This window comes from Macaca thibetana, chromosome 14 (genome assembly GCF_024542745.1).
Source record: "Macaca thibetana thibetana isolate TM-01 chromosome 14, ASM2454274v1, whole genome shotgun sequence".
Taxonomy (NCBI): domain Eukaryota; kingdom Metazoa; phylum Chordata; class Mammalia; order Primates; family Cercopithecidae; genus Macaca; species Macaca thibetana.
The window spans coordinates 4,935,967-4,947,829 of record NC_065591.1 but is presented as its reverse complement, the minus strand read 5'-3'; the positions used below and the strand labels follow the sequence as shown (position 1 = coordinate 4,947,829).

General features: G+C 52.1%; 2 protein-coding genes across 7 annotated transcripts in view; both read right to left on the bottom strand.

The window, feature by feature from the left end:
• MRPL21 (mitochondrial ribosomal protein L21) overlaps positions 1–11,863 on the bottom strand; it is a 1,021,966-nt gene that overhangs the window by 746,623 nt on the left and 263,480 nt on the right. The window lies entirely within an intron of this gene.
• LTO1 (LTO1 maturation factor of ABCE1) overlaps positions 1–11,863 on the bottom strand; it is a 23,231-nt gene extending 11,368 nt beyond the window's left edge. The window contains exons 1-6 of one of the 5 annotated variants that reach the window (XR_007719353.1): positions 11,705–11,863; positions 9,397–9,502; positions 7,724–7,794; positions 3,896–4,013; positions 2,429–3,584; positions 213–1,217 (exon numbers count right to left, since the gene is read on the bottom strand). Coding sequence is in view for 2 of the 5 variants with exons in the window: in XM_050758236.1 (XP_050614193.1) it covers positions 3,662–4,013; positions 7,724–7,794; positions 9,397–9,502; positions 11,705–11,754 (579 nt within the window). In the remaining 3 variants the exon portion in view is untranslated. Of the gene's footprint in view, positions 1–212; positions 1,218–1,389; positions 3,585–3,610; positions 4,014–7,723; positions 7,795–9,396; positions 9,503–11,704 lie in introns of those variants that run through there. The other 4 variants (XR_007719352.1, XM_050758237.1, XM_050758236.1 and 1 more) reach the window with 4 other exon arrangements.

Below are 11,863 nucleotides of genomic sequence, written 5' to 3'. Positions count from 1 at the left end.
AGCCTCCAGAACGAAGGGAAGGTGGACCGCTGTTGAAGTCATCCATCGGTGGTGCTGTGGTGGCAGCCCGACCTGAGACAGTGGCAGACAACACGCTGGGAGCTTCCGACAGGAAGGAAGGGGCAGGCCAAAGCCTTGGGAAACCAACCACAAGGGATGCAATCCAACCCCAGGAGCTCCCAAACTCAAGGCCACTCTGGACAAAGGCTGACATCCAGAATTAGCGGGATGGGATGGGCCTGACGGGGATGGGGAAGGCAACAAGCAGCCTTTGTCCGCAAACAACGGAAACCCAGGGCCACGGCCTTCCACGACGGGGATGGGCAGCGCTTACAGGTGCGAGCAAGGTGGCTCAGGGCTGCTGGGAACAGCACGCGGTGGTATCGAGGACGCAGGTTCTTCCTAGCTCTTCGCTCTGCCAGGCTCGGGGTGGCTTCAGCTATAGCCAGTTTGCAAGATGACTGGAGCAGTTCTAGCTGTCACATCCCAACAGGATGATGTTCAAAATAGCACCAGCACCTTTTCTTTGGAATGACGTAACCTTTCCCAGAAGCCCCCGCAGGACCTTCTGCCAACTCATCTCCTTAACCCAGCACAGACACACAGTCATTCTAAGAGTGGGCCCACTGTGCTGGGGACTGGTTGGACCCTCTACTAACACCTCATTAGCAGAAGAGAAGACACAGACATGCTCATTCCCAGGGTAGAGGCTGAGGATGGCGTTGCCTGGATAGGATGGAAGCACCTGTTACAGTGGGCTCTGTCTGTACCACAATGTCGGGGGTGACCAAGGGATCCTGGAAACTGGGTCTCATCCTCTAGAAAGGGGCCAGGCAGGCACAGGCCAGCACAGTGTGTGAGAATCTTGAAGATGAGGCAGTCCTGGCTCCCTGTGAGGCAAACCAGAGGAGGAAGCGGCAGTCTGCTGCTCAGCCAGCTGTGTCGAAGAGGCAGACAGGGAGTAGGGAGAGAGAACAGGAGACAGAGATGGGAGAAGAAAAAAAAAAAAGAGGAGGGGAGAGAAGGTCGGGGACAGTGGGGATAGAGATGTCTCGGAGAGGGTGGATGAGTAAGAGCTGGGCCAGGTGAGCAGGAGCTGACCAGTCCCCAACACAACGGAACCACTCTCGCAGTGGCTGTGTCTACACTGGGTTAAGGAGACGAGCTGGCAGAAATCTAGGGCACATGTCTTCCTTCATATCCAGATCCGAAATGCCCTGGAGGAAGAAACAAACTGGCTGGATGTTGTGCTATAAATGATGCTGTGTCATACGTGACACTGTGTTATAAGTGACACTGTGTTACAGGTGACGCTGTGTTATAAACGATGCTGTGTTATACACGATGCTGTGTTATGAACGATGCTGTTATAAACAGTCCCAGACAAACTTTCACTTTAAAATATGCTATTTACTTTTTTCCAATTATAAAAATAATACATTATCAAAATAGACAACTTACAAAACACAAAAATCCACCAAGGGAAACACAACAAAGGCCCCTGATCCTGCCATCTAGAAAGAATGGAAATCTTTCTGCCCGGAGGCACCAGCTCTGATGAAGGCACAACGGGGCGATGCCCAACGCAGACTTCCCCAGACCTGAGGTGAGGCCACAAACGAGGGGTGCACAGCCACACACGCAGGTTTACAGTTCAGGAGGAGGAGACCTAAGTCTTGTCTTCAAAAAGAAAAAGCAGGCTGGGAGTGGAGGCTCATGCCTGCAATTCCAGCACTTCGGTAGGTGGAGGTGGGTGGATCATTTCAGGCTAGGAGTTCAAGACCAGCCTGGCCAACATGGCAAAACCCCATCTCTACTAAAAATATAAAAGTTACTTGGGCGTGGTGGCGGGCACCTGTAATCCCAGCTACCAGGGAGGCTGAGGCAGGAGAATCACTTGAATTCAGGAGGTGGAGGTTACAGTGAGCCGAGATCGCGCCACTACATCCCAGCCTGGGTGAAAGAGTGAGACTCTGTCTCAAACGAAAAACTGAAACAAAAACAAAGCAGCGCTCTCTCTCCTCCCGAGCCGCCGTGGAGGTCCCCCTGCTGCCGTGGAGGCCCGCCCGCCGCCGTGGAGGTCCCCCTGCCGCCGTGGAGGCCCGCCCGCCGCCGTGGAGGTCCCCCTGCCGCCGTGGAGGTCCCCCTGCCGCCGTGGAGGCCCACCTGCTGCTGCTCCTGAGGGAGTCCCTGCTCTGGCTCTTGCAGCCAGCAGCTTAGGCAGCACAGCACAATCCACTAGGACATTCGGGAATGGTTTTAAAACCGAAGTGGATTCATGGTGACTCCTTAATAATCCTGTGGACTGCTTTCAGACATGCTTTCTGGAACAGGAGGGGTGGGGAGAGCCAGCGTGCGGGGACTTCGGTGACCCTGAGGTGCACACAGGAGGGTGCGTGAACACATGTCATCGCATATGACCACTCACCTCGTGGGGACCCACCGAACCATCCACTCCGCTCATCTGTGCCCAGCCCAGTCTCTGTATGGCACCTCGTTAAGGACCGACAGAGACAAAAGAGCGCCTAGGAGAGGGGAGAATGCAGGAGCCTGTACACACGGTTCTCAGTTTCTGCAAATATAACGGCCTCCTAACATTTCGTCTTTGGTTCAAAATATTTCCCCCCTTCACCATCTTTTAATGCTGCAGAGCTCATCGCCCCTCTGGGGACAGTGTGAAGGATATGTCCGGGTCCCCTCAGGATTGGGCTGGCCTTTCTTCCTCTCAGCCAGATGGCCAGGCAAACTGGCCACCACGGACTCCCCCGTGCTCCTCGAGGCTCAGCAGGGCCCATGCGGCCTGGGAGGGAGGGCAGGGACTCCCAGTGCTGATGTGCTGGCCTGTGCATTCCAGAGGCGGCTGTGCCTGGCGGCGGTGAGGCACGGCCTGGGGGCGGAAGTCCTAGCTCTGCTGCTGGCTGCCCTCAGACCACGCAACCCCTTCTTGTCTCACCTTCTTCCTCTGTAAAATGGGAGTAACACCCACCCCGTGGGCTCCTGAAGGGATTAAATAAAACACGAGATGTACGTCCTGCAGGGCCTGGCACACAATCGGTTTCGACATGCGGCACAGCACCCGTCCAGACCTCCCACGAGCCTCGTTGAGGGCCAACTGTCTCTCTCTTGCAAAAAAAAAATTTAAAAACCTGCCTTGAGTCCAGGCCTGGGGACTGACCCTATCCAGAGCCAACCCCAGGCCAGAGCCAGCCAGGCCTGTGCTGCCGAAGAGGCCGTCAGGCCAATGCACGTGGGCCCAGCAGGGAGCAGCCGCGCGAGGGCTCTGCCAGGGATGGCTTCAGCCCAACAAAGGGCATTGTGAAGAGACCCCACGGCGGGCACCGAGATGACACAGGCAAAAAACCCCGGGGAAGGAGGCCCTCCCGCGGCCGAACCGGAAGCCTCACCCTCCCACTGAACGACGGCCTTCCCAGCACCGTCTGGCCCTTCGCCGCATTTCTAAACATGTCACACACACATCTGTTCCTCGATGTTCGGTCTCCGTTCATCCATCGTTCTCAAAATGAAAGTCCGGAACCTTCTGCACTAATTTTAAAGTCTGGCTGAACGTTGAGTAATGAACAAAACTGAAAACACAAAAGAAAAGGGATGGTATTTTTAATCTTGTGTATTTTTACTGAAAAACGAGAAGATAATTCTATCTCTAGCGATAGCTTTTCCTGTCTACGTGGCCAGCCCATAAGTGAGTTCTAACTCCTATTTTCTGGACCATCTTCGGTTTTCCCGCAGTGCGACTCAAGGACGAGGCGCCTCTACGGACAGTTCCACGGCGCACGCAGCCCCAGGCCATCGCCGCAGTGGCCCTGGAGTGCGCCGCCCCGCCCGGGAAAGGCACAGTCAGGCGCTCCCAGCAGGAGGAAACACACAGTGCACGCACCTGTTTAAATTTTCCCCTGATTTTGTCTAAGTCTTCATGGAGTTTATCATAAGTAGGGTCATCATAAGGGAATTTCTGGATCATTCCAATCAATGATTCTAAGACCTTCATCTTTCGGCTGTAAAGCACAGAAATACAGACTCTCAGTCATGTGCACACACCAGGTTCAACTTACGCAACAGCTATGCTGCTTGCTTACTGAAACCCAGCAGGTGCGCTAAGAATGCCTTCGTTCAAAAGCTGGATGATCATTTTCTCATTACACGAAATCATATTTATTTACCTAGCAACGTGCTTAGGCCCACACCCAGCACCTCGACAGCAAGTGTGTGCCTAGCTTACAGACATGCCTCCATCCGGACCATGGGGCTGAGTGGCTGAGGCAGCCTGAAGCCCCACTGACTCTCGAGGTCGCACACGCAAAAACAGACAGAACCGGGCAAGAGGGACTGGGGCTGGGCACAAGCAGCCTGCTCTGGGTCTGGGGATTTTCCAGGATTTGGAATCTTTGTGCTCAAAGCCTTCCGGAGTTCAGCTGCAAGTAAACCAGCAAATCCCTCCCTCAAAAGAGCGGAAATCAGTACTGTCCCCTCCCCAGGAAGGACAGAGCTTTGCTAGGGAGGCAAGGAGGTTCTGCAGAAACGGTGTGCACTCAGGAGACAGCAGCCCTGGGCATGACTGCTCCCCAACACCGACCTACCCGCTTTCAACCCTGCTGGCCTCGTCTGTAAAATGGGGGGCATCCCAGTCTCCAGATGGTAATAAATTCATTTCTGTTGTTTATCTTTTTTAAAATGGGGAGAGTAACAGCAACCTCATAGACTTCCAGGGGGATTAAATAACTGACATGGGCTGGGCCTGGTGGCTCACGCCTGGAATCCCAGCACTTTGGGAGGCCAAGGAGGGTGGATCACCTGAGGTCAGGAGTTCAAGACCAGCCTGACCAATATGGTGAAACCCCGTCTCCACTAAAAATACAAAAATTAGCTGGGTGTGATGGTGTGTGCCTGTAGTCCCAGCTACTCGGGAAGCTGAGACAGGAGAATTTCTGGAACCCGGGAGGTGGAGGCTGCAGTGAGCTGAGATTACGCCACTGTACTCCAGCCTAGGGGACAGAGCGAGACTCCATCTCAAAAAAAAAAAAAAAAAAAGACATGAAGCTTGGACTCCAGCACAGAGTAGGTGCTCAATAAATGTCAGTCTCTTGGTTTCCTCTGGATCCTAGAGACCAGGGCTCTCACCTGCAGGGGTTTAAAAATAATCCACACGTGTGTACATCTGGTGGGGCCAGGTCCTTCCAATGAACCACAGAAGCACGCTGCCCCTGTGCCGCATTGGGCCATGTGAGTGGCCAGAGTAGGCAAGATTCTCGATTAACAGGAATTTTAAAGAACTGACGGTGAGGATGGATCGACAGCAATTCAAAGCAACCAAGACTCCTGTGTGTGTGCAAACAGCTGGTGCTCCTGGACACACAGAAGAGCAAGTTCGCCAGCTGCATCCAGTTTACAAGAGCTAACGACGGCTACCTCTCTGAGAAAATACAAAACTGTGAAAGGTCAAAGCAAGTCAGTTTTAGCAACAAAGCACCTGGTTTCCAGGGAAACCAAAGGGAGATGCCAAAACGTGGGAGGTGGCTGTATGCTACCCAGTGCAGAGGACCACCCTCGGTGCTCAGCGATGCTGCTCAGACACACCCAGCCGGGCGCACCGTCAGAGGCAGCACACATCAGGCAGGTGTGAGCAGCTCAGGGCTAACGAAACAAAAGTGATGGCACCAGAGCCCCCACGCTCAGCCCTGGCACGTGCTGCTCTGCAGAAGGGTTTCACCAGACTGCTAAAGCCGGGGACAGAAGTGCCACGCAGTTTACTGGAAAGCTAGTTACTCAACAGAAAGCACCATCTTTTGGCCCGAGATGCCGCTCTCCATGGTTTCTTTGGTGTTACCATGCCCAGCATTTTGCTGAATGACAATGCAAGTGGCGGGTGTTTTTCTCTTAACATCCTTATTTGGAAACATTTACAGGTAAAACATGCAACATCAGCCCTTCTTCATTTAAAAAAAATAAACAAAACCTGACATATAAGATCCAAATATCCGTGAACCACTGCTCTACAATAAAGCCTTAGGTTCCAAAGAGACCTCTGGGTACTACTGGACGGGGTGAGGGTGGCTGCGAGGGGGGTCTGGCCGGGCTTCCACCAGCCCCTCGTCAATCAAAGCGGTTCTTCTCTGTTAGCTAGACTGGGTGTGCTGCGTTAAGACGTCAGCAAACCCCTGCTCTGGGGTAAGGGCTGGCAGCCTCCTGGGATGGGACCACGGACACACAGCGGAGCACTTCTCCGGGAGCCGGCAGATTCTGCCGCGGTGGGAGACGGGAGACGGGAGACGGGAGACGGGAGACGGGAGACGGGTGGAGAACGCCAAGCACACACATCCTTTTGTGGCCTGGAGTCGAGAGCCAAGCTCAGCTTTGACTGCCACCCAGTGGCGGCACAGGCTGCCAACAACGACTGCCCTGGGGTCCCCAGCTGCCTGCCACCGCCTGAGAACCAAGAGGAAAATGTCCTCAGGTGCCTCTCTACTAACCCAGAATCCCATCAACTCCCAGCCGCTGCTACAAATGCAGCAGAAAGAACCACCAAATTAGCTGCAAGCATCCTCATTCTTAAACATTTGAATATTCAAGAATTTCAAGGTATTTCTAGAAATTCCAGATATTTCAAATAAAAGCACAAGGCACGTGGTTAGGGCGAGTGTTATCCACTCTCCCTGTGCCCCCCCACGCTAGGCGAGGCCACGAGGTGTCAGAACAACCCAGAGCACCAGCTGAGGTCCCGCGCTTGCTGCCGCCCATGAACGGCAGAGTATCCAAACCATCTCTGCCGTTTACTTGAGGGTTCATTTCCAGCTCCAGAATGAAGCTAGATAAAGCAGGGCCATGTGGGGCCTCAGTAAGTACAATGCAGGAAGAAGAGTTTTTGTTTGTTTGTTTTTGAGAAGGAGTCTCGCTCCGTCGCCCAGGCTGGAGTGCAGTGGCGTGATCTCAGCTCACTGCAACCTCCACCTCCCGGGTTCAAGCAATTCTTCAGCCTCAGCCTCCCGAGTAGCTGGGACTACAGGCACCCAGTACCACACCTGGCTAATTTTTGTATTTTTAGTAGAGACAGGGTTTCACTATACTGGCCAGGCCAGTCTCGAACTCCTGATCTGGTGATCTGCCCACCTCGGCCTCCCAAAGTGCTGGGATCATAAGCGTAAGCCACTGCACCGGGCCGAGAAGAGTTTTTAACAGCTAAAAACAATTCAAATGACAGCTAACATTTATTGACTGTTGACAAGCTCCAGAAAGGAGTTAAACACATATAAATGCATTTTCTTGTTAACAGACTTAGTTGGCTACATTAAAAAACTGATGACAATGGCATCCTCATTTCTGGGCCCAAGGCATACAAAACTGTTATAATTTGTTTATTAGAAGCTCAGGGGAAAGGTGAACGAGAAAATACAATCAATGTCAACATTATTTTATTGGCAGGGTATCTAAAAGCCACGTGGTTCCCTAATGACTCCAGGTAAAAGGCAGGAGCAGAGAACTCGTGAGAAGCAACAACAGCCAGTGTTCATCAAACACCTAAAACGTGCCTGGCGCTTTCTGTTTAGTATTTTCATTAAATCTCCTAACAACGCTCAAGCTTGACACTGATTATTTTCTCCATTTTACAGATGAGGAACAGACAGATTGATTACTCAAGGGCATGTCGGTAACCCATGGAACTAGAACTCCTGGTTCCTACACTAAGAAAGAAAGACACCTCCATCTTTACCTGTCCTTCTCAGTGGTGCAACTGTGCAGTAGACATTTCCATGCAAAAGCAAAACCCTGGTAGCACCCGATCTGTGAATGTGAAAAATATGTAAGAGTGAAATTAATAAGCCAACTAGCTACACTTTCATTACCAAGATCTCTCAAAACAAAAGGTGGGGGCAAAGGGCAGCGGTGCTTCTCACACTATTGTTCTGGAAGTACCCATTGGGCATTAGGCAATGGAAATTAGGAGATTAGGTCATCGGTGGGGCAGCCAGTCTCCCAGATGCCCCAGTCCTCATCTCCTGGTACCCATGCCCTATGCAGGTCCCTCGACACTCCATCAGGGTGGCTTTCGTAACCAACAGAACGTGGAGGACCAGCACAAAGCTCCTGAGTCTAGGGATAAACGCCAATGCCACCTGCCTCACCAGCTCTCTTGGACCACTCACTCTTGAATGTCACAAGGACACACAAGCAGCCTCATGGAGACGTCCATGCCCACAGTCAGGTGACAGCACCACCTTGGAGGCAGATCCTCCAACCCCAGTCAAGCCGTCAGGTGACATGGCTCCGGCTGACACCCTGAGCCAGGACCACCCAGCAAAGCTGCTCCTGAGTTCCCAACCCTCAGAAACATGTGAGACCATCAATATTTGCTATGTTAATCCCCATGCATTTTGTGGTGATCTGTTTCGAAGCATCAAACATCCAATATAGTCATAACTGCCTCAACTCAGACTTTGCCAATAAGGGCCACTTATCTGTAAGTAAGGGTCAATCTAGGACAAAGGGCAAGAGGAGAAAAAAAACCCATAAAGTTAATGAAATTTCAACGTAAACATAAATGTAATATTTTCACATGACAGAGGGCACCCATGCTTTGGACAATGATTCAGCTGGCTTAGTACATGAGCCAGCACCACGACACTCCAAAATAAACTGAGGAGACCAGGGACTTGTTTTATCTTATCCAGCCTGCATAACTTAATTATACCTACCCACAGCAAAATGCGCTCTCGGTTCTGTACTAAGAGTATTTCTCCAGCAACAGTCCATCTAGTCCATTAACTCCCACACAAAGGCACTGTGATTTTTGTTTGTTTGTTTTTTGGACACGGAGTTTCACTCTTCTTGTCCAGGCTGCAGTGCAATGGCACGAATCCTGGCTCACTGCAACCTCCGCCTCCTGGGTTCAAGCAAGTCTCATATCTCAGCCTCCCAAGTGGCTGGGATTACAGGCATGCGCCACCACGCCCAGCTAATCCTGTATTTTTAGTAGAGACGGGGTTTCACCATGTTGGTCAGGCTGGTCTCCAACTCCTGACCTCAAGGTGATCCGCCCACCTCAGTCTCCCAAAGTGCTGGGATTACAGGTGTGAGTCACTGTGCCCATCCAGCACTGTGACTTTTTTTTTTTTTTTTTTTTTTTTTGGAGACGAAGTCTCGCTCTGTCACCCAGGCTGGACTACAGTGGTGCAATCTCGGCTCACTGCAAGCTCCGCCTCCCGGGTTCATGCCATTCTCCTGCCTCAGCATCCGGAGTAGCTGGGTCTACAGGCGCCTGCCGCCACGCCAAGGCACTGTTGATTTTAAAAGGCCTGACATTCTTACTCCATCACACTGAATATGCAAATAAATTATAAACTGTAAATGAAGAGGTTTCATCTCCAGATGGGGGTTCCCACTTACCTCAGACCCGATTTTGGCTCCATGCAGCGTGCCATGTTGCCTTCCTTCCATCACACCCAAACTACTGCCTTCTTCGTAGCCTTCCCGATACCCTTCCCCATGAAACCTGTGAAGAAGAAACATGCTTCATCAAATCAACAGAAGAAAGAATACTTTTTCCAGCTTCATCAAATCAACAGAAGAACACTTTTTCCAGAAAAATTTTTCTCTCTTATATTACCCGGACCCAGTAAGACAAGCCAGAGTAAGAAGGAAAAGCCTAAAATTCAAGTTAGAAGACACAGATTCCGGTCCCAGATATACCACTTCCTAGTCTCCTCTGGAAGTCACTGTACCTCTTGTAGCCCAGTTTCTTCATCTACAACAAAGGGCTAAATCAGTGATTCCCAAACCTGATAAGAGTACTAGAGACACACAAGGAAAATTCAAAGATATTAACTCAAAAGCCTCACCCCCAGAGATTCGGTAAGTCCGGAGCAAGGCCCTGGAATCTACTTTTCTTTCTTCCTTCTTTTTTTTTTTTTTAATTTTGAGACAGTCTCTGTTGCCCTGCCTGGAGTACAGTGGTACAATCACAGCTCACTATAGCCTCAAACTCCTGGGCTCAAGCGATTCTCCAGCTTTGGCCTCTCAAAGTCTTGGGATTGCAAGTGTGAGCCACCACACCTGGCCCAGAATCTACTTTTTTTTTTTTTTTTTGAGATGGAGTCTTGCTCTGTGGTCCAGGCTGTAGTGCAGTGGTGCAATCTAGGCTCACTGCAAGCTCCGCCTCCCAGGTTCACGCTCTCCTGCCTCAGCCTCCCAAGTAACTGGGACTACAGGCGCCTGCCACCACGCCCGGCTAATTTTTTGTATTTTTAGTAGAGACGGGGTTTCACCATGTTAGCCAGGATGGTCTCTATCTCCTGACCTCGTGATCCGCCTGCCTCAGCCTCCCAAAGTGCTGGGATTACAGGCATGAGCCATCGCGCCCAGCCCTTTTTTTTTGAGATGGAGTTTCGCTCTTGCTGCCCAGGCTGGAGTGCAATGGTATGATCTCAGCTCATGGCAACCTTCACCTCCCAGGTTCAAACATTTCTCCTGCCTCAGCCTCTCGAGTAGCTGGGATTACAGTGCAGGCATGCGCCACCACGCCCGGCTAATTTTGTATTTTTAGTAGAGACGGGGTTTCTCCACGTTGGTCAGGCTAGTCTCAAACTCCCGACCTCGGGTGATCTGCCCGCCTCAGCATCCCAAAGTGCTGGGATTACAGGTGTGAGCCACCGCACCTGGCCCGGAGTCTACTTTTCGAAGTCTCCTAGGTAAGTCTGGTTTGCAGCCAGAGTTAGGGGGCCAAAGTTCTGTGAGTGTTCAAGTAGCACTAGCCCAAGTCAACTGCTTCCAAAAAACTGCAACATACACAGGGTTTGACATCACATTGGTAGGACAACAGAGAGAAATGGCATCAGATCACCACAACATGTACTCCCACTGGTACCTGGAGTAGCACTGACCGTGAGGCCCAACAGTGGAACTGGCATTATCTTAACCTGCAGTCACCAAAGACGCAAGGAGTGGGCTGCAGCACTCCATGAAGCAGACTGCACAGCTCCCCACTTATCAGTTATGTGACCCTGGAAAGTGACTGTGCCTCCTAGTCTGTAAATTCCGAAGAATAATTGGATCCACTTACTAAGTAGGGCTGAAGTAGATAACCAGGGTGGAACGTTTAGCTCTGCGTCTGACTCACAGCGATAGCTAAATAAATGTCAGCAACTGACTGCTAAATGTTCGGTCGCTTTCTTAACTAACATCTATGGACGTGTCCTGTGGGCCGGGCACTGGAAGTCAGCCAGGAGGCAACTCACAGTTCCCCCACTGTCGCAGCACGAGGGGCTCCCCAGGGGCTCTGGAGGGAAAGGGGTGTGGTCGGGCACATCTATCAGCACATCCATGAATACTGCCGTATGTCCTATGGTTAAGGAACCAGAAAAAGAGGCAGCTCCCAGATGGCAAAGTCTGTCCTCCCAGAGGACGGGGCGGCCTCGGAGGAGGGGAACCACCAGGCTGAGCAGATGCTTGGGGCAGCCCTGACACGGAAGGCGGGTCTGGAATTGCAGCTGGGCACGTGCCTCGCCGGAGAGGGCGAGGAGAGAAGGACCAGAGCCTCAGGCCCACACTTGTCCTGCGTCCACGACCACCAGGCGCTCCCCAATGCGCACGCCCAAGGGACGCCAGGCTCCAGCAGCCGCCCTGGGCCTCAGCCGGCGGCGAATCCGCTGGGAGAGGACCAGACAGGGCGGTGTACGGGCCTGGCCTCGCCACCCACCTCTCATCCGCCATCACGATGGAATCGAATATATCCTGACTGCCAGCCATAGCGGCAAGCAGCCCGCCCTTGGCCCCCGGGATTCTGCAGCACTGCGATGCCGTCGCAGTCCCGGCAGGTTCAGGCACAAACGCTCCGCTTGGGAGGAGACAAGATCCA